The sequence below is a fragment of the Eleutherodactylus coqui genome, chromosome 2 (assembly GCF_035609145.1).
Source record: "Eleutherodactylus coqui strain aEleCoq1 chromosome 2, aEleCoq1.hap1, whole genome shotgun sequence".
NCBI classification, from domain to species: Eukaryota; Metazoa; Chordata; class Amphibia; order Anura; family Eleutherodactylidae; genus Eleutherodactylus; species Eleutherodactylus coqui.
The window spans coordinates 294,027,859-294,050,616 of NC_089838.1; the positions used below are offsets into that span (position 1 = coordinate 294,027,859).

Below are 22,758 nucleotides of genomic sequence, written 5' to 3' on the forward strand. Positions count from 1 at the left end.
TGTAACTGTAGTAGTTCAGAAGCTGAGATACATGGTGGCATATTTACTCAGACATTCTCACTCAAAGTAAACATTGTCCATGGCGGGGGGCGTGGCCTAGCAGCTGAACTGACCGGTCGCATGTGAGGAGCGCTCCTCCACTTACCGGCAAAAAACTTTATCCTGAGGACATCCTGAGGGTCCCCTGACCCAGAACGGCACCGGCGGAGGGAGGGGGGAGAGGATAGAGCCCCTGACGGCGCTCCCGGACGGCCACAGCTGAGGTACCGCCAGCGGGGAGAGCGGAGACCCATAGCCGCTGCGGCCATACTGCGGAGGACACCGGTAGGCAGCGGGGACTCCGAGCCCGACTTTGCTCCGAGAGGGGGGAGAGAGGAGGCGGACAAACCCCCGGAGGGACGTCTGCGGTGCCGGCATAGCGGGCGCCGCCGGCGGGAGAAAAGTCCGCGAAACCGCGGCTGCGGTGGCCATCTTGAGAGGGGCAGCGGCGGAGGTGCAGGGCCCTGAACATCGGAGTGCACTGCTCCCGGGCGCGGCACGGGGTTGTGCGGAGAGGAGAGGGAGGAGGTCGAGCTCCGGACGGTGCAATTGAGAGGTGGGCATAGGAAAAGCTGCTGGCGGGAAAAGACCACGAAAACGCGGCTGCGGCGGCCATCTTGTGTGTGGCACCAAAACAGAAAGGTCCTAAAACAGGGCCGAAAGCCACCCCCGGGCCCAATATAGAACCGCTGCAGTGGGAAGGGAGAGGACAGAGCCACCAGAGATACATAAAAGGCACAGGCAGCGCAGTGAACAAACGCCCCCAGACCCGCAGCGAAGTGACCATCAAGAGCACAAGCGCTGCTAGCAAGCAAAGCAGTGAGAAGACACATTTGAGGGGACATAGAGGGAGGCCTCCCCCTCCCCCCCCCTCCACCTACAAGAGGACTAAACACCATACAATTCGGAGAACCAGGGGAAGGGGCAACAGCAGACCCCTATAGGAAATTCAACTTCTATAGCGGAAAACCAAACAACCGCGACATGGGTCCCACTAGACAAAGCTCATCCGTAGACAAACTTAAAGTCTTCGCAAGAGGAGAAACCCGGAAGGAGCCCAGCCCTGAACCCGCTGCGGCGGGAGTTGCAGCAACAAAACATAACAACCCAGATCCAACTGAGGGAACGGTGCAAACACTGCAACAATTGTCTGAACAGCTTCTGACCGCAATACAAACATCTACAGCCACGCTCACCAGCAAAATTGATGAAGTTAAAATGGATGTGAGTCTGCTGAGACAAGATCTCCAAAATCTAAGAGAACGTGTTGCCAGCACAGAGAACAGAATATCTACCCTAGATGATACTGTCGCCCCAATGACAGATGCAATACGAGATCTTACGCAAAAAGCTGAATACTGGAGACAAAAAGCGGACGATCTGGAAAATCGGTCGCGAAGAAATAATTTGCGTATAGTGGGGCTACCAGAGCGGGCCGAGGGGCAAAGACCTGAAGAATTTATAGAACGCTGGCTTCGAGAACTCTTTCCCAATGCTGGACTATCGCAAGTCTTTGTTATTGAACGTGCGCATCGAGTGCCCATGAAGCCACCAATACCAGGAGCCCCACCCAGACCCCTACTAGCAAAGCTGCTTAACTCCCGTGATAGGGATATAATCCTACAAGCTGCCAGAAAGGGAGGGCCCCTGCGACATGACAACGCCACTGTGTCCATTTTTCCGGACTTCTCGGCTGATCTCCAAAAGCAGCGAGCAACATTCTTCGGAGTCAAAAAGCAACTAAGAGATCTGCAGCTCCCGTACTCGATGGTGTATCCGGCCCGACTGCGAGTGATCGACGGGGACCGTACCCGCTTCTTCTCCACACCAACTGAAGCAGGAAATTGGCTGAACACCAGACGACGACCAGAAGGGCCGTAATGTATACATAACCATTTATTTTCCCCTCTCTAGGTGCAGAGACCAATACACAAAGATGAACATTTCCCTTATAGTTCCTAACTGCACACTAGAGACTATCCTCTAAACACGCCACAAGAACACTCTTGCCAAATGGCACAGAACTGAGACTGTCTTTATTTGTGGCAGACAAGTAATCTACGACTCCCAGGAGAAGATGACGAGCCTTCCTTTCCTACGGCCCCGGCGGGACTCACCCGTTTCCCCCCCCCCCCCCCTTCCCCTCCTCCACCGATCCCCCTCGTCGCTGCCTTGCAGGGTGATTTAGAACCCCCTCCCCATATGCTTTCTATCCTCAAGGGGACCCACCCAGAAAGTGACAGCCAAACCAATGCCGGTCCACACAACTGATTTAACAACACAACAATACCACAAGTATAGTCTTGTAATAAGCTATACTATGTAGGTACCCCCTAAATACAGGTTGCCACGAATACGTATGTGACAGAGAAGATAATCTTAAAATCTGTTTAATTACAAGTTGATTGAGAGTTACAGTTGATAGTAGTTTATCAAAATGTTTTTAAGTTGTATGCATCAAGTGCTCTATGAGGATATTGAGAATGTGCTGAAGTACTGTTACATGATATATGATAAAAATGTAATTGAGTGTCGGGGGGGGTCGCCTGACGGGCAGAATAACATGGGAAATTGTATCCGGATCAGATTAACATCTCTTAGCCCATGGCGGAGATAGTCTTTGTATCCTGGAACGTCAGGGGCATGGGGTCTGCCAGGAAACGGGCGGCGATGAACGCGTTGCTGCGCTCCTGGCGACCACATGTCCTGTGCTTGCAGGAGACCCACCTTACACCTGTTTGTTTGTATGTCATTGGTTAATGGTGTTCACATTTCCTATATATATGGTGCACTTTGTATGATATGTATTGGCTTGAGGAAGGTCTATTACGACCGAAACGTTGCCGTAATTTTTGTAATGGGGAAATAAATCTTGTATTTTTCTACATTGCTGAATGCTGCCAGTCACTATTTCCTTATTCCTGACTGCACCCTTGGAGCCTCTCTGGTTTAGGCTTCCTGACTGGCTTTTGCACACTGTTTTGCCTGGCTCTATGTGAGGATATATGCTGTGCTGCTGGGAACCTCTTTTTTCTACTCAGTGATATCTACAAACCAGATCCAGCTTGCACCTGATACAGGCACAAAATGGAAAAATACCCGGACTCTGACAGACCAGGTAACCCTGTTATTTTTTCGTATTCGGATGTGGATGTTAACAAGATTATTGCAGGAGCTACACGCAAGAATAGCTATCTAGAAATGCCAACAGTGGATATGTTACTACGGAAGTGGGAGATGGAAAATAAAAAGAACATCTCCCTATCTTTGCACATGTCCACACTATGTGAATATTTTAAGGTAAAACGCATTCCGAGAGGGCTACGCCCACATGTGCGCCCGACCTTAATGGCAGATAACAAGACATTTTGTTCAAAATTTGAAGGCATAGTGAATAAATTTTCGTTTGACATGATTGTCTTGAATGTTGAGTTCTTACAGTTGGAGATTGCTGAGAGTACAGCTCGCATATCCTCCTTGGAAAAGAATATTCTAGAGATCTTGACACCAGAGGACTGGAATAAACATAAGGAGAAAAAAACAACATATCTCAAACGACATCAGGAGGAATTGGAGAGTATAAAAAAAACCAAGTGGTTTAGGGATGTCGACGATTATGCTTATGGTCGTGTATTTTGTTGGCAGACATCAAAGAATAAAGTCACAGATCCCTTTGAATCGAATACCAAACAAAGACGACAACGACGCCGTCAACCCAGGAATAGAAACCAATTTGGGTTCTCATCTCATGGTTCGATTTCAACGGATGATTCGGCCAAGAATGATCATGTGGGTGCCTCCACATCCTCTTCTTCTTTTTTAGGCCGTGGCAATCCAAACAGGATGAAGAGAAAAGAGGGACCTTCCGGTGCCGCCGAGGCGGACGAAAACATCACAGGGCATACAAGAGATCCCGACGGGGTGATGACCCGATCCACGAAACGACCACCACTGATGGACTTCAGGAAATAGTGGATGTTGGAGCTTGTGAACCTACCAGTGACGGTATTGTAATCAACATTTCTTCCAGGGTATTGACATCAGATGAGACGACTGTATTGGGCAAGGGTCTATCATTTTGCTGTGTAACTTCTATGAATTGGTTTGATCTTAATCTTGATGTACAGCGTTTATTCAGAAATTTAAGGCTTAAAAACCAATTTTCCTCACAACCATCACGTACGGTTGCACAGACCACTACACCGGGGTCTTTTTCCCTGGTTGGAACTGGTCTTCGCAACAAAAGTACGTATCAACCACCTACATCAAATCCTCAAATTGAAGTATTTGCTAAATTAGTATTAAAAGATATTGAAAAACTGAGATCCAAAACATTGGGTAACAAGAGGAGGCTTAAGAATAACCTTAATATGAGGGAAAGGAAAGCCCTCAATTCTCTTGCGCAGGATGATGCGATTGTGGTTAAACCAGCCGATAAGGGTGGAGCAATAGTCGTGATGGATACCAGTATGTACACAACAGAAGTGTTCAGACAATTAAATGATGAAAATGTTTATGAAAAATTGCGATCGGACCCTACCATACGGTTTCAATTACAATTAAGGGGAATGTTGAATGAGGCACTATGGGCAGGTTTGATCGATAAAAAGCTGTTGAAATTCCTTGATATCCAGCACCCCATTGTTCCCACTTTATACACCCTCCCAAAGGTCCACAAGGATCCCCAGAATCCCCCTGGGAGACCGATTGTTTCAGGCAGAAACTCACTCTTCTGCAATATCGCACGATTTTTGGACAAGGTCCTGAGGCGTTTTGCAGATGAGGCGGATTCACACATCAGGGATACATCTGACTTTTTGAAAAAAATTGCATCGTTTGATATGACCGAAGATGTTATTCTGGTCACCTTTGATGTGACTGCGCTATACACCTCTATCAGTCACGATAAAGGGATAGATGCCGTCAGACAATTTCTGATGGCATCGGATATGTCCTCTGAGTGCATGCAGTTTGCCCTGTCGCTGCTGGAGTACATCCTCCGCAACAATTATTTTTTGTTTGGGGGGGTGTACTACAGACAGCGACAGGGCACTGCTATGGGCTCTAATGTGGCGCCAACATACGCCAACATTTTTGTGCGCCAATTTGAGGAGAAGTATATCTATACCTCCATATATGCGGCGTCATTGGTGTACTGGGGTCGGTACATCGACGACGTGTTTGCTCTATGGAAGGGTTCGCTCCAAACATTACAGGAATTCCATACCTTTCTAAACGCTATTTACCCAGAACTTCAGTTCACTATGTCTTACTCTATTGTGGAAATCCAATTCCTTGACGTTTTGATTAAAAGACAAGGAATGGGATTGGTAACGGATCTTTACACAAAAAAGACAGATCGGAACAGTTTATTGCTCTACAGTAGCAACCATCCGGTCACCATGAAGGACTCACTACCATGGAGTCAACTTTTACGAGTGCGAAGAATAGCACACGATCAAACCATTGATTTAAGATTGGATGAGATGTGTAGGAGGTTCCTAGATAGGGGATACCCTGCACCAATCATCACAAAAGCTGCCATACGAGCTAGGGCAATACCACAACAAGATCTTTTGACACCTAAATTAAAGAAACAGACAATGGACAGGATTCCGTTTGTCAGTACCTTTAATAATCTTAGTGGAACCGTTGGTAACATTATCAAAAAACATTGGCCACTGCTGACATTAGATGGGGCTGTAATACCTGAATTTAAAAATAAGCCTATAAATGCATATAGAAGAGGTAGAAACATAGGTGACCAACTGGTCCACTCACACTTTGCTTCACACAAATCAGCCGTCCAGAGTTTCTTTAAACCCCCTAGAAAGGGGAACTTCCCATGCCTTGCCTGTAGTTGTTGTAACAATTTGGTGAGGGGTGACGAATTTCGGCATCCTCTCAGGGGCAATAGGTACAAGATACAGGGGAGATATACTTGTGCTTCACCATACGTGATCTACCTCATCACCTGCCCATGTGGCCTTGGGTATGTGGGTGAAACCACTATGGAGGTGAGATCACGTATGGTGAAGCACAAGAGTACAATTCGGACGGAAAATCTACAATTACCTGTATCGCGACATTTTTTGGAGGCTAAACACAACATCAGCCAGTTCAAATTTAGGGTCATTGATCATGTCCCCGTACTTCCACGGGGGGGTGATAGAGAATTTTTATTAAAAAAGCGTGAGTTAAAATGGATATACGAGTTGGACACCATGCACCCAAAAGGGCTTAATCAGGAGTACATTTTTCAGCCGTTCTTGTAAATCTTGTTACACACATCAGTATATGAATTGTACATATGTTTTATTAATGAATTTTTTATGGGTATATGTGTAATTGTATTCTTTTTGTTTTGTTTACACAGGTTGTTGGTCTCTCGCTGGTTCCCTCGCCACACGTCTGAGATATGACGGTCCATTATTTCATCATCTTGAAGAAAAAATCTAGATTCATGCATAGTGATGTATAGTATCAATAAAATCACAATTTGACTAGGCAGTTAACAGTTGGTGTTCTGTTCTGTTTTATTGGTTTATACAATGGGTTAACATTGGACTATTCATACTCTATGGGTGAGAATGTATATTATTAGATAAGATAGCCTTTGTCAACGTGAATAGACCTGGAAGGGATGACTTTCTAGATGAATATGGGGACATTACTTGATAATACCAGTAGGTTGTGGATATACCCCTTTTTTATTAGATATAGAACATCACAGTAATGATAAAAGGTCATCTATATTATATTGGATAGATGTATTCTCCCTGTGATAGGTATGATGGAGAAAGAATTTACTTACTCTTTATCCTCATATTTATCTATCTGATATGTGACATTAATAGATATATACATCGGGGTCCTCTCAGTAGATGCTGCAGGTTATGCGGTATGCGGTCAGTGTCAGTTGTGGTAACGCATGATCGGCGATCCTGACACTTTGCATTGCATCACTACGGGTGACCAATGCACTGAGGAGGTATCCGAGTAGATAATATAATATATAGGTGGAATGCGGAAGTAAGGTTGTGGCGCGGTGATGGGACCGAGTATCGGCCTCTGTGATGACAGATGACCGGCGCATGCGCAGACGCACTATCAGTGCGGTTTGCCCATTTTTGACGTGGTCGCTGGGCCCGACGACCGGCACATGCGCAGACGCACCTTTAGTGCGGTTTGCCCATTTCTGATATGGCCGCTGTGCCCTACTGTGGCTTAGAGCGTGTTCTCGCGATAGTTGTAGCTCGGCACATGTGCAGAGGGTGCGGTTCAACTTAGATGGACGCACCAATGTGTGAGGAGGTCAACTAAAGATGACATCAAAAAAATCAAATCATGGTATTTGTATAGCGCCAACTTGTTCCGCAGCGCTTTCGGGTAATTAGTACTTATTGCCCCCCACCAAGCTGGGTTCTCATTTTGCCTGCCTCGGAGGGATGGAGGGCTGAGTCGGCCTTGAGCCGGCTACCTGATTCATGTGGGAATCGAACTTGCAACCTCCAGGTCGTAGGCGAGAGCTTACACTCTGCACCACACAAGGCTCAGATGACATCATCAACGATGCGCCGGATAACAGCTGAGACGTGTGGAGAGAGGTAATCAGTGATGAGACACTCCTGTGCATGTTTGTATGTCATTGGTTAATGGTGTTCACATTTCCTATATATATGGTGCACTTTGTATGATATGTATTGGCTTGAGGAAGGTCTATTACGACCGAAACGTTGCCGTAATTTTTGTAATGGGGAAATAAATCTTGTATTTTTCTACATTGCTGAATGCTGCCAGTCACTATTTCCTTATTCCTGACTGCACCCTTGGAGCCTCTCTGGTTTAGGCTTCCTGACTGGCTTTTGCACACTGTTTTGCCTGGCTCTATGTGAGGATATATGCTGTGCTGCTGGGAACCTCTTTTTTCTACCCTAGATGATACTGTCGCCCCAATGACAGATGCAATACGAGATCTTACGCAAAAAGCTGAATACTGGAGACAAAAAGCGGACGATCTGGAAAATCGGTCGCGAAGAAATAATTTGCGTATAGTGGGGCTACCAGAGCGGGCCGAGGGGCAAAGACCTGAAGAATTTATAGAACGCTGGCTTCGAGAACTCTTTCCCAATGCTGGACTATCGCAAGTCTTTGTTATTGAACGTGCGCATCGAGTGCCCATGAAGCCACCAATACCAGGAGCCCCACCCAGACCCCTACTAGCAAAGCTGCTTAACTCCCGTGATAGGGATATAATCCTACAAGCTGCCAGAAAGGGAGGGCCCCTGCGACATGACAACGCCACTGTGTCCATTTTTCCGGACTTCTCGGCTGATCTCCAAAAGCAGCGAGCAACATTCTTCGGAGTCAAAAAGCAACTAAGAGATCTGCAGCTCCCGTACTCGATGGTGTATCCGGCCCGACTGCGAGTGATCGACGGGGACCGTACCCGCTTCTTCTCCACACCAACTGAAGCAGGAAATTGGCTGAACACCAGACGACGACCAGAAGGGCCGTAATGTATACATAACCATTTATTTTCCCCTCTCTAGGTGCAGAGACCAATACACAAAGATGAACATTTCCCTTATAGTTCCTAACTGCACACTAGAGACTATCCTCTAAACACGCCACAAGAACACTCTTGCCAAATGGCACAGAACTGAGACTGTCTTTATTTGTGGCAGACAAGTAATCTACGACTCCCAGGAGAAGATGACGAGCCTTCCTTTCCTACGGCCCCGGCGGGACTCACCCGTTTCCCCCCCCCCCCCCCTTCCCCTCCTCCACCGATCCCCCTCGTCGCTGCCTTGCAGGGTGATTTAGAACCCCCTCCCCATATGCTTTCTATCCTCAAGGGGACCCACCCAGAAAGTGACAGCCAAACCAATGCCGGTCCACACAACTGATTTAACAACACAACAATACCACAAGTATAGTCTTGTAATAAGCTATACTATGTAGGTACCCCCTAAATACAGGTTGCCACGAATACGTATGTGACAGAGAAGATAATCTTAAAATCTGTTTAATTACAAGTTGATTGAGAGTTACAGTTGATAGTAGTTTATCAAAATGTTTTTAAGTTGTATGCATCAAGTGCTCTATGAGGATATTGAGAATGTGCTGAAGTACTGTTACATGATATATGATAAAAATGTAATTGAGTGTCGGGGGGGGTCGCCTGACGGGCAGAATAACATGGGAAATTGTATCCGGATCAGATTAACATCTCTTAGCCCATGGCGGAGATAGTCTTTGTATCCTGGAACGTCAGGGGCATGGGGTCTGCCAGGAAACGGGCGGCGATGAACGCGTTGCTGCGCTCCTGGCGACCACATGTCCTGTGCTTGCAGGAGACCCACCTTACACCTGAAACCACAAAGGTCTTGCTGAAGCCATGGGTACAATGGTCCGCGCATGTATACCACACATCATACTCCAGGGGGGTGTCTCTACTAATAAGAAGAACACTTAGATGGGAGGTGGAACAGATTAGGAGAGACACAGAGGGCAGATATATTTTTGTAAGAGCTAAAATCAACAATGACCCATATGTCCTACTATGTTGCTATAACCCGCCACCGGCGACAACAACCATCCTAGCAGACGGCATTCAATTTGCATCATTTTCTCCAGACGCAACAGTTGTCTGTATGGGAGATATGAACATGGTGATGGATCCCGCCTTGGATAGATTTGGGGGTGGTGCTCGGGGGGAGGGAGATGCGAACAAGACTCGCCTGGCCTCTATTATCTCGGTAACGGGTTGGCTAGACCTATGGCGAACATTTCATCCGCAGCAAAAAGAGTATACCTGCCATGCAGCCCACAACCACGCTCTCAGTCGAATAGACTATATATTCGGATCCCCTTCACTATTCCCTAAAATAGACTCAATAGAGTTCCTACCTCGAGGTATCTCAGACCACTCGCCAATACGTATGGCCCTTAAAAACCCAGGCCCAATCACAATCAAGAGACCAAGGGTGCACCCATTCTGGCTTTCATTATTTGGACCTAATGACCGCATACCGGACCAGATCCAAATATACTATGAGGCACATGAGACGCATGGAGATACAAATCTAGTATGGGAGGCATTTAAATCATACCTTAGAGGCTGTTTAAGGTCCTCAATTTCATTTGTCAAAAGAGCCACGGCACGTGAGGGTGAACTTTTAGCAGAGCAATGCCAACAACTAGAAAGAGATTATATAGCTGACCCTATAGACACTAAAAGAGATAAATGGCTTCAGACAGGCAGAGACTACTTATTATACCTGAAAGAGAAAGCCCAGAGGAACCTTTTTTTTACCCGACAGTCCTTTTTTGAACAAGGAAACCAATCCAGTAAACTACTTGCTTATATGGCGAGACAGGAAACCGCCCCCCCAACCATACTGCGAGTTAAATCAACCGAGGAAGTAATGCTTACAGACCCGAAAGAAATCCTAGATAGATTTCAGCAATTCTACAATGACTTATACCAATCAAGGGTAAATTACACACCGGCAGAACTAGAGACCTACTTAAATGACATAATATTTCCAGAAATACAAGACGACTATAAGTCCTTACTTGACTCCCCCATTACAGTGGAAGAGATTGAAGAAGCAATAAATGAGATGGCTAAAAACAAAACCCCGGGAGTGGACGGGCTACCAGTGGAAATCTACCAACATTATAAAAAAGAAATAATCCCACACTTGTTTACCCTATACAAATACATCCTTGATAAGTGTCACCTCCCAGAGTCGATGCTAGAGGCCAACATAGTCCTCATACTTAAACCAGACAAAAACCCAGAGGAGTGCGGCTCGTATAGGCCGATCTCTCTATTAAACACGGACTATAAAATCCTTACTAAAATACTAGCGACCCGACTAAACCAAATAATAGGGAAATTTATACACCCGGACCAATCCGGCTTTATCCCGGGTAAATCGACATCGGACAATATCAGAAGAACACAGGTAATCACACAGGTGGGGTGGAGATGGAGATCAGACTGGGCCCTGGCCTCACTAGACGCGGCTAAAGCGTTCGACTCCGTCGAGTGGCAGTACCTGATAGAGGTGCTGCGTAAATTCGGGTTTGGAGAAACGTTTATAAAATGGGTTTCTATCCTGTATAAAGCCCCGACCGCTAGGGTAACGGTAAACGGCCTGGTCTCCACTTCCTTCCCACTACACAGGGGGACACGACAGGGATGCCCACTTTCCCCCCTTTTATTTGCAATTGCAATCGAACCCCTAGCCCTGAGAATTCGACAACACAACTCATACAAAGGCGTTCAGATCGGACCCAGAGAGGATAGAATAGGCTTGTATGCGGACGATATAATATTGTATATGTCAGATCCTAGAAACACCCTACCACTGGCCATATCTCTAATAGACAGGTTTGGAATTTTTTCAGGCCTATGCATTAACTGGCAAAAATCCGCTTTCATGCCTCTAAGATCAGAGGGATGGCAGACGGGGGATGTATTTTGTAACTTACAAATCACTCCCGGATTTAAGTATCTTGGTATACATATCACCAGAGAACACACCCAGAGCCTCGAGTTAAATATTGCTCCCCTACTGACAACTCTGCAGCAAAAGTTGAAAGGCTGGAGCACCCTACCAATATCTGTAGCAGGCAGAATAAACCTCATAAAAATGATAATACTCCCTAAGTACCTATATTGCCTAGAGCATACAGAAACAACTATACCACAGAAATTCTTTAAAAAAACTAACTCATTAATAACGTCATTCATATGGGGAAACTCTAGAGCCAAACTACGACTGGATACCCTACAACGCCCTAAAGAAATTGCAGGTATGGCGTTACCAGATTTTAAACTATATTATTTGGCGGGACAGGTCAGGTATCTCCGTCATTGGCTGTCGGGTGCGCCTCTCCCTAACTCCGAGCACCACCTCATGTACTTCCTCGAGGAGACTTCGTTGTGGATCCTCCTGGAAAAACCAAGATTGATAACCAAACAAATGCTGCCGGTCCACAGACTGGCAGTGAACGTGTGGCAGATATGCAAATCACTAACAAGACAAGAGAACACCCCCTTGGAGACTCCCCTGTGGGACAACAGGGCATTACCACACTTGATGAATTTGCCAGGTAAACAATTCTGGATAAACTCAGGAGTTACCACACTAGAGCATGTTTATAGGGACCAAACGCTGGTTTCCTTTGAACAAATGCAAGAGCTGTACCAGATCCCAAGGGCGGGATTTTTTAGATACTTGCAACTCCGACACGCACTGACCGCACAGTTTCCAGGACCTAGACAAATATTTTCTCAGTATCCATTAATAGGTGTACTGCGAACACAAGGACCCAAAGGCCTGATTTCAGTGCTGTATACCCATCTACTGCATGCTAAAATTCCTGACATACCAATGACAGTAATGCAGAGATGGAGAGAACTTATTCCCACCCTCACTAGTGAGGAGTGGGAAACGGCCATGTCCATATACACCACAGTATCACCGGCGGCAAACAACAAACTAACACAACTATATATCTTACATCAGTGTTATCTAACACCGAGCAGACTTCATAAAATGAATCGGATTACCACCAACCGCTGCCACCGATGTGGAATGCCCAATGCAAACTTTAACCATTTAATATGGAATTGCGTAGATATTCAGACATACTGGAGAGAGATCATAGAGTTTCTAACACAAATACTGGGAATACCAGTACCACACGACCCTGCGGTGTGCCTGTTGGGGATCTTAGACGAAGAACAATGGCAGTATCATGACAGGATATTTCTTACAAAGGTTCTATTTTACGCCCGGAAGGCAATAGCCTTACGCTGGATGGACAGGCGCCCCCCGACACTCACAAAGTGGCAGAGCATTGTCAACGCCGTTCTGCCATATGAAAAAATGGTATATAAAAATAGAAAATGCCCTGAAAAATTCGATAAAGTGTGGGAAAGATGGTGTGGGTCATCAAGTACGGTGTACACACAGAACCAGTTCCATAACTTGCTGAGAACAGTGACGCCTAGAAACACTTAGTAGAGCCAACAAAGGAACACACCCTCCGCCGACACCACAAAGAAACTATATTACCAGGGGAAAATGTAACAAAGGAATATGTCAATAGAATGTACTAAAACACTTGTTAGGAATGTAATGAGCTAATGATGTAACCAAAAGTTTTTTTTATTCAGTTGATGTACAAAATACAATGTTTTCAATAAAACGAGTTAAAAAAAAAAAAAACATTGTCCATGGCAAAGTGCGATAAATGTATTAGAGGGAATCTGTCGCCAGCTATAGGCGCTATGAACTAAGTTATGGGCAGAGGATGTATTTTTAATCTTATCCAATGACCCGTTCCCACGCTGTCAATCTCGAAAGTTGGCACTCAGACGGTGCAGCGGACTTAAAGCTGCACACTGTGTGCACAATCTCCATGGGAGTACACTTGCACATGGTGCAGCTTTGAGTACGATGCATGCTCTGTGCGCTGACCTTTGGGGTCATGGGACTGGGGAGCTGGGTAAGTATGAAATGCACATCCCAAACTCCTGGTGTGAGGATATATATATATATTGCCATATGTTTTTTTATGCTTTATACCTATATGCAAGTTTTATACAATTCCAAATGAGAGAAAAAACTTATATGTCGCCTTACATCAGATATTCCAAGGCTTTAGAAGGCTGAGAGAGATGTTCTAGAAATTCAGAGAAGATACGGAACCAGACACAAGGACGCATGTACTTGGCTGATTTCCCAGAAGCGCTGGAACAAGATATCAAGATGTTCAAATGTACATAATTTTCACTGTCTTAGGCCAGAAATCCGGACTTCCCATATATGGAGAATACATGTTTGGCCGTTTTCTTAGAATTGAGTGGGTGATTCTTTGTACTGGAGTTAATTGAATACGTGATTTTCTGTACATAAGCCAGAGGCGCCAGTATCAAGATAATGACTGTTGTATGACTTTCACTGTCTCAGTCCGCAAATCCGGACTGCCCATATATGGTTATCAGCCCATCACCCCTTCGCTGGGGATGGGACAAAGGGTATAAGATCTCATGTAATCTGTAATAAAGCTCGACGTTGGCACAGCCGAGAGCCATGTCCCGTGTGAGGAATGATACCAGATCCCTGTGTGGTGTCTCTTCTTACCGCCGGCAACGGGGCAAGTGGGGTGGGCCTGATTGGTGCTGTACTTAGAACTTTTACCCTGATAAATGGCGCCCGAACGTGCGGCGACAAAACCGGAGCTTACAACGCATTCCACCCGGATCCACGCCACTGAGAAGCCGTCCTGCTGCAAACCGAGCCTGATCAACTCACTTAGAACTCCAGGTAAGGCCAGCATATATTTATGTTGTGTTTTACACTGAGAGTTTTGCAGCGGGACTGACTATCTGTGGTTTGTGACCGGACGGGTTGGGTTAAGAGTTCTACACGGTAACTCGTGTGGGCTCCGGGTTTGCCATCATGGACCACTGACCGTGATATGCGCACCAATCGGTCACCCAGAAACTAGTCTGTAGTCTATTTGTACTTTGAAGTTTTAACGTTTTAATAATAGTGGAGATTGTTGTATCTGCAGAAGTTTTTTTTCTCTCTTTCTTTTCATTTAGTCTCATAAGAGAAGGGACTCTCGGTCGGTTTGCCTTATATATGGGGCTAGCGATTTGATTTCAGAGAGATGCATTTTATGGGGCTGGTTCCATAAGGAGAAGGGACCCTCGGTTGTCTTGCCAGTATATAAGGGCCAATTTGAAAATTAAGAGGGATGCATTCTATGGAGCGTGTCATTATTATTATTGTTGTTGTTGTAATATGCGTAAGATCTTATTAAAGAAGATAGAGCCCTTCAAGGGCTGCCGCCGTGTGGATAAATTTGTAAAATGTAAGAAAACTCTAATGAAAATGTGTGACACCGACCCGCACGGCAGATTACAAAATGGTGTCTGGGGGGAGGTCTTTAGGACCAAGAGGTGCCTTGGAAGACCAAGGTTTGCTAGAAGCAGAGAGAGAGACAGTCAGAGAAAGTTAAGTATATACACATTATTTGTTTAAGAAAGTATCCGTAAGTGAAATGTTGAAAAGTACAGTAAGTGATCAAGAGGGCGTCAGGAGAGTGTCTATTGAAGGTTACATTGGCAGTTAGGTAGGGGAGAGAAGTATGAGAAGCAGGCAAGTCGATAAGGAAGTTACAATGCATGTGATTTGTTGGCAAAGAGAGATGAAAATGTGTATAATACAAGATAGATAATAGATATGGATATATATGTGTATATATGTATATACTGTAAGTGCAAATAGTTAACTGAGCTTGCTTTTAGATGAGAAAGATTGTTGACGTGTAGCTGCGAGCTTGTGTTCAGTCTCTGTGTAGCCTTCCAAGGTCGGAAGATAACAGCGAGAGAGAAAATGCAATAACAACCTTGGTTAATATCTTTGCTTGCTTGCAATGAATTGAAATGAATTTAATTAGTTATACTGTCTTAGTAGGCAGGGAAATATAGTAATTTCTAATGTATATTCTTACTTATACAGGGGTTGAAAATGAATGTTGCAAGGTCCCAGGATATGTGTTAATTATGAGTTCAAAATGCAGGCAATAGTTTAAGCTAAACAATTCAGTCTGTGTTTCATATTCGCGGAGAGATAACAGTCAGGGTCACAGATTCTAAAACACTTGAGCGTTTAATACAGCATATAATAGCTTCAGTAGATAAGAAATATAGAATATTTCAGTCACTCAGCAAACTTTTTCACATAATTTGTCAAAGATAGCGTTCATTCACAATCTCATCTCAATAGAATCATGTACTTTATAAAATGATAGCACTCACCTCAATGTTTTTCAACTGATGTATGTATGTTTGTCAAACTTTTTTTTCTGTGCATCTGTATGGACTGGTACACCTCCAAGGGGGGTGACAGAGCAAACTTGAGCGCATGGATGGATGAGAGTTAGTGACCCGTGTTCAAGCTGTGGTGGAATGTGTGATGTGGATAATTGACTGGGGATAAAAGTCCTCCCCATGCATGGGACTTTGCTTGGTTGAGATGTGGATGCTTGGACTGTTACGCTGAAATTAAGTTGGGAAGACGGACGCACGGTGCCAATATCGAAGGGGTGGAGCTAGATGATGTAATAGTACGTAATGTTTCATCCTTCTTGTCCAAGGGAGGGGTGAGGAGCGTGAGCAGCTAGTAAAAGTTTTTGTTTTGTTTTTTTTCCTCCTGATAAGAAATTGCAGGCAGGAACAGACTAATAATGAATTCACTTAAAGGGATCTCACGTTTCAAATATTAGTAGATGTTTTGTAGATTATTCTTCCCCGGTGTAACTCATGTTTCTGTTATACATGCTAACATCTTACAGGCCTTATCTGCATCCATCAAATCTTTTTACAATGTTGTACTAACTTAAACCCGGCTACTATTGTTCCAATTGAGTACCCTGGTTTAAAGGGGGGGAGGAGAAGGCATAGGTGATCTAGGTATTGCAAGTCAGCCATTTTTAAATTCAGCCATTTTTAAATTTTTTGCAAGTCATTTTTTAATTTTTTTATTTTTTGCAACAAGGTTCTGATCTTTTTGAAATAGAATACCAGTCTGATTGTCTAGCAGTGATGCAACAAGAAAATTTAAGTTTTAAAAAAGTTACTGAAAGCCCTTGTTAATAATGCATATTTTGAGTTGTTTTTTATAGATGGTATCCAGGGTGATTGACGACTCCACACTGGATATACAGTGTTCACACAACAAGATGTCCTAAAAAGCAGAATGTCTCCGCATGTCGCAGTACAAGAAGCGGAATTAAAAGCACTCACGGAGGCGTGTGGAGTGGCCACAGGTAAGACGGCAAACATTTACACTGACTCCCGGTATGCATTTGGCATAGCTCATGATTACGGCCCAACATGGAAGGCCAGACAGTTTTTTACCTCAGCAGGACAGCCAATTAAGAATGATGCAGCGGTGCAGATTCTCATGGAGGCCCTACTTCTACCTGACAAGGTGGAAAGCTCACACCAATCCCTACACCGGAGAAACAAGAGGCAACGCCATCACAGGCCACACAGCAAAGGCAGCGGCCCTCAAGCCGTGGAAGAAAGAAGAAAAGAAGAATTTAACAATAATTTTGGACTTTGACTACACTTGGACTTTGATAACAACTTGGACTTTGATAATAATTTTGGACTTTGATTTGAACTTGGACTTTGATAAAAATTTGAACTTTGATATGCTAAAGACTTTACAGTTACGAGCCAGCAAGGAAGAAAAAGACAAATGGACTAAAAAGGGACGGCGTATGGTGAACAGTCAACAGAACTTGCTTACCATAGTCCCTGTGCCCAATGATGGCCCAGCTGACGCACGAAAAGACACACCTCTCAAAGTAGTAATGATGTCGATGCTTGAACAAGGACGGGTGGCTCCTTGGTTTTCTGTAGCTGCTGCATCATTTGTCCAATTTTGCATGATCTTTGCCGTAAAGCAACAGGGCAGAAGTAAATTTGCCACATCACGCTTGCCTAGACCACTCTACCCATTTCAGGGATTGCAAATTGGCTACACTCAGCTCCTACTTGTTGGGAAGCATGAATATGTGCTTGTTGTTAATGTTTTTCAGGTTGGAGACCTACCCTGTTACCAAAGTAAATAAGCAGGTAACCGCACAGAAGCTCATGAATGAGGTAATCTGCAGATACGGGGCACCGGAAGTGATTGAGTCAAACAAAGGTACACACTTTACAGGTGAAATAATGCAACACATCATGTCTGTTTTGGGTATATTCCAGGCTTTTCACACACCCTACCATCCCCGGAGTAGTGGGAAAGTAGATACAAAAGACAATGGAGGAAATGGTAAAATTTTGAATTGAGTGTCTTCTATTAGTTTTTCTTTTTCTCCGGAGGATACATGCCACAGTAGCAGAGTTTGGTGAATGATTTTCTTGTTAATTTTGTCATAGGTTTCTCCAAGGAATTGTCAATAATGTATTCTGTAGTCTCTGCTTTTCTCCCAGGTCCTACAGATGAGTGTCACAATCTGAAACTAGGTGACAGGGTCTATGTGAAAAAGTTTGAGAGAGAAACCCGGTTTGAATGTTCCTACCAGATGTTGCTCACCGCCCCAACTGCAGTCAAGCTTGAAGGAAAGCCCACTTGGATCCACACTTCGCACTGAAAAAACTCATGATCCTGCATATCCTTTACATGCTATAATGTGGTACAATTCCTCTAACACACACCTTTGACTACTGTACACTAGCCCCCTGTTTCAGAACAAAATTAATACAATTAAATGTGCAATCAATAAGAGTACACTGAGGGTGAGAATCCAACACCGCATCGTGCTAGGAGAGACATTGACACTCCAGGTGGTAACTTTAATCCACATGTACACATAGATACAATAGGAGTGCCAAGGGGGGTGCCAGATGAATTTAATTCTAGACATCAGGTTAAAGCAGGTTTTGAGTCCTTATTTGCTATTGTCACTGTTAATAATAATGTAGATTGGATGAATTATATCTATTCCAATTAGCAGAGGTTTGTAAACTACACCAGAGATGCTTTGCAAGGGTTAGCTGACCAGTTAGGGCCCACTGCATCCATGGCGTTCCAAAATAGAGTGGCCGTGGATATGATTTTCGCAGAAAGAGGTGGGGTATGTAATTTCCTGTTTGTGTATTATCCCTTTGATCAAAAAGAGTATGAGTAAGGGACTGGACAATGTGACACCAATGTTTCCCTTGTTTGAAAAAAGATGAAGAGCCAGTTCCGATAATGCCAACCACGTACGTTACCAGAAGAATGGAGAGATGGACTAGTACTGCGCCTGCCTCAGTCTCATAAGATGGACTGTCAGTGGACTTCCCATTTGCCTAGGGAAAGTGCAGAAGACCTTAGGTTCCGGCGAGGGCACACCCTGTGGGGTGTTAACTCGTACAGATAGAGGGTATGGATGCCCGGAAATAAGCCCAGGGAATCCATGGCCTCCTTCTGAGGTGAGGTAGGGATCCCTCCCTTTTAGGAGTAGGGACTTACGGGCAGTGGAGAAACCCTGACGCAAGGGAGAGACGACCGAGGAAGAGTGCAAAGTCTGATGCTTGATCTCCATATTAAGTTTTTTAGGGGGGTTTGTGAGGATATATATATATATTGCCATATGTTTTTTTTATGCTTTATACCTATATGCAAGTTTTATACAATTCCAAATGAGAGAAAAAACTTATATGTCGCCTTACATCAGATATTCCAAGGCTTTAGAAGGCTGAGAGAGATGTTCTAGAAATTCAGAGAAGATACGGAACCAGACACAAGGACGCATGTACTTGGCTGATTTCCCAGAAGCGCTGGAACAAGATATCAAGATGTTCAAATGTACATAATTTTTATTGTCTTAGGCCAGAAATCCGGACTTCCCATATATGGAGAATACATGTTTGGCCGTTTTCTTAGAATTGAGTGGGTGATTCTTTGTACTGGAGTTAATTGAATACGTGATTTTCTGTACATAAGCCAGAGGCGCCAGTATCAAGATAATGACTGTTGTATGACTTTCACTGTCTCCGTCCGCAAATCCGGACTGCCCATATATGGTTATCAGCCCATCACCCCTTCGCTGGGGATGGGACAAAGGGTATAAGATCTCATGTAATCTGTAATAAAGCTCGACGTTGGCACAGCCGAGAGCCATGTCCCGTGTGAGGAATGATACCAGATCCCTGTGTGGTGTCTCTTCTTACCGCCGGCAACGGGGCAAGTGGGGTGGGCCTGATTGGTGCTGTACTTAGAAATTTTACCCTGATACTGGGAACCTGCCCCATGAGAGCGCCATAACTTAATTTATTGTGCTCATAGTTGGTAACAGATTCTCTTTAAGATACACAATCCTCTTAATACATTTGTCACTTCTGGTGGCACTGTCCTTCTGCCACAATGAAACCTATGTCAGCTACAAGCTGGCATAGGCTTCAGCTATAATTTATGCCAATTTCTGGTTGTCATGGTCATGCCCCCTAACTAAGCCCTGCTCACGTCTGGTGTTAACCCTAAAAAAGTTATAATTTTGGCACTAGCGTCAAAATTGTAATTTTTTTTTTTTTTCATACCAGAACTCTGTTTTTTTCCATTAAAATTTTGAATTGAATAGCTATCCAAAGGTTGTATGTACCCCAAAATGGTACAAATAGAAACTACAACAAAAAACAAGCCACCACATCGAGGGGTCATATACAGGTGGTGGAGAGAAATATGGAACCACCATACTACATGCATGGGATTTTAATCATTAGCATTGAGCTTCTCTTTTGATCCCTGCTTGGCTGAGAGCTTTCCCACCAAATTTGTGTTTACTTCACCTTTTGCCCTGCTCAGGGTGGTTTTGGGACCCAGCTGGAAACAGCAGCCGAGTGGCTCAAACCCCTGACCAATGGAACCTTGTTGCTTGACCAGATGTGAACATTTGCCCGGCAGCATTTGTGTCGTATTACCTCCACTTAAGCTACAATGGATTCTAAATCAATTTTCAAAAAGACATGTAAAGACCTATTTTTAACCCCTTAACCCTTTCCAATCCACTGTCTGACGTCTGAAGACATTCTGATTGAAGGCTGTACAACTCCGATGTCGGAAGACGTCTGGCAGGGTATTCTTACTGTATAATACTGTCCGCTCTGTTGTCGGGGCCTCTCCAGCATGTCCCATACCGCAGTACTGGCTTTAGCCAGCAGATGGCGCCATTGTGAAATGGCAGAAAGAGAAAACCCCCTAGGAAACCCTGAATCCAAAATTGGATTGCAAAGGGTTAATGACGCGGCCCCTTTTTCTTTTTCCATTTTCGTTTTTTCCTCCCCCTTCAAAAAAATTGTAACTCCTTTATTTATCCATCGACGTTGCTGTATGAGGGATTGTTTTTTGCGGGACAAGTTGTATTTTTTCAGTGGTGCTATTTAAAGTACCATATGATGTACTGAAAAACTTTTTAAAAATTCTAAGTGGAGTAAAATGAAAAAAAAAAATGACATTTCACCATTTTTCTACGGTGCACAAACTGCAACAAAAGCGACATGATAACTGTATTCTATGGGTCGGTACGATTACTACGATACCAAACTTGTATAGGTTTTTTCTTACTATACTACTTTTTTTTTCAAAGACATTTAATTTTTTTCATTTTTATTGCGCGCAATAACTTTTTTATTTTTCCATCGACGTAGTTGAGCGAGGGCTCATTTTTTGCAGGATGTCCTGTAGTTTCTGATAGTACAATTTGGAATACGTACGACTTTTTGATCGCTTTTTATTGCGTTTTTTCTAGGAGACAGGGTGACTGAAAAAGTGCATTTCTGGCGATCTTTTTTTTTTTTTCAGACGACGTTCACCGTGCGGGAAAAATAATGCGCTACTTTGATAGATCAGATTTTTACAGATGCGGCGATACTAAATATGTATTTTTATTTTATGATTTAAATTTTTTAATAATAGATATTGCAAAAGTGGGGTGATTTAAACTTTTATAACTTTTTTTTTTTCCAATTATTTTTTTTAACTTTACTTTGAAAATCCCCATGGGGAACGACTACCAGCGATGCTTTGATGGCTCCTGCAGTATGACATAATGCTATAGCATTACGTCATACTGCCATTTAACAGGTAGTCTATCAAGCCACCCCACGGGGATAGCTTGATAGGCAGTCTGGTAAGGCAGCCCTGGGGCCTTTCAGAAGGCCCCCGGCAGCCATGACACCTGTACGGCTCCCCCGATCTCACCGCGGGGAGGCCGTACGGGACCCCTGAACATAGTTCGGGGGATTTAACTGCCGCTGTCAGAATTGACAGCGGCATTTAAATGGTTAATAGCCGCGATCGGCCGAACGGCCGGTAGCCGCTATTGCCCACGGGTGTCATCTGTGATAAACAGCTGACGCCCACGCTGTATGAAGAGAGGTTGCCCCGCAACCTCTCTTTATACATACCCCGCAGCTCCATGACTTACCTATACGTCATGGAGCAGGAAGGAGTTAAGGCATGCATTTGGTACGGTGTTTCCATATTTTTGTCCACCCCCTGTTTTTGTCCCATGATGCTGTATGGAGGGGCCTCACACTGTATCCAAAAATAGCCAATATAATGTCAAATATAACCTCAATAGGGGAATCCCTAATGTAACGTCCATCTTTGCTCCATTTTCTATTATCAGCCTTTCTAGGATGGAGTGAAGTTGATTTTAGTGTCCTCCAAAGCCAAGAAACTCCCTACACCCTTGTTTATTACTTAGTCGCACATATACCCCATCTTGCCAACCTCGTACCATTTATATACATATGTATGAGTGATATACACCTTTATGAGATGCCCACGCGAGGCTACATTTGGGCCTACAGCTCACGGGTATAACCACGGCAACAGAGGTGGAATGTCGGCCATCTTTAAGCAGAGAGGTAGTTCAAAGACAGAGAGAGATAAGAAGCTGCTGGTCTGAGAAAGCCCAAGACTGGGGACAGGGTATAGTTATTTAATAATCTATATATTCACTAGTCATAAAGAGAAATGGAGAGGAATGATCATGTACAGCTAAGAAGTATTGTATACAAGTGAAGGAGAACTGTTAGAGGTATTTCAACCCCTATTACCTACATGTACATCATCGGTGGGGTTTTGTTCCTGGCCAACGCTGTCATACATGTACATCACTGGC

At 44.3% G+C, this 22,758-nt stretch overlaps 1 protein-coding gene and 1 long non-coding RNA gene across 4 annotated transcripts; both read left to right on the plus strand.

The window, feature by feature from the left end:
• The first annotated feature begins 170 nt into the window (after nucleotides 1-170).
• On the plus strand, nucleotides 171-13,397 carry LOC136612720 (uncharacterized). Of its 3 annotated transcripts, none has more exons than XM_066593281.1 (3): nucleotides 171-3,776; nucleotides 3,863-4,049; nucleotides 6,416-6,554. In XM_066593281.1, the coding sequence occupies exons 1-3, from the start codon at nucleotides 3,127-3,129 to the stop codon at nucleotides 6,452-6,454; spliced, it is 876 nt and encodes a 291-aa protein (XP_066449378.1). In that variant the 5' UTR covers nucleotides 171-3,126; the 3' UTR covers nucleotides 6,455-6,554. The 3 variants fall into 3 exon arrangements, 2 of the variants coding, with proteins under 2 accessions (XP_066449378.1, XP_066449377.1); XM_066593280.1 differs by having other exon boundaries at nucleotides 3,863-4,044; XR_010790414.1 differs by lacking the exon at nucleotides 171-3,776 and adding an exon at nucleotides 7,978-13,397 and having other exon boundaries at nucleotides 3,801-4,044; nucleotides 6,416-7,646.
• A 1,227-nt stretch (nucleotides 13,398-14,624) lies between these two features.
• Nucleotides 14,625-19,780, plus strand: LOC136612716 (uncharacterized). Its single transcript, XR_010790413.1, has 2 exons — nucleotides 14,625-16,902; nucleotides 17,683-19,780. It is a non-coding gene; the product is annotated as an uncharacterized lncRNA (long non-coding RNA).
• The last annotated feature ends 2,978 nt before the right edge of the window (nucleotides 19,781-22,758 follow it).

What these genes read in the sequence shown, in the direction of transcription:
- LOC136612720 (XM_066593280.1), top strand. Translation starts at nt 3,127, where the DNA reads ATGGAAAAATACCCGGACTCTGACAGACCAGGTAACCCTGTTATTTTT. An exon ending in AGGAATAGAAACCAATTTGG is followed by an intron (nt 3,777 to 3,862) that starts GTTCTCATCTCA and finishes CTTCTTTTTTAG; the next exon opens with GCCGTGGCAATCCAAACAGG. An exon ending in TTGTGAACCTACCAGTGACG is followed by an intron (nt 4,045 to 6,415) that starts GTATTGTAATCA and finishes TTGTTTACACAG; the next exon opens with GTTGTTGGTCTCTCGCTGGT.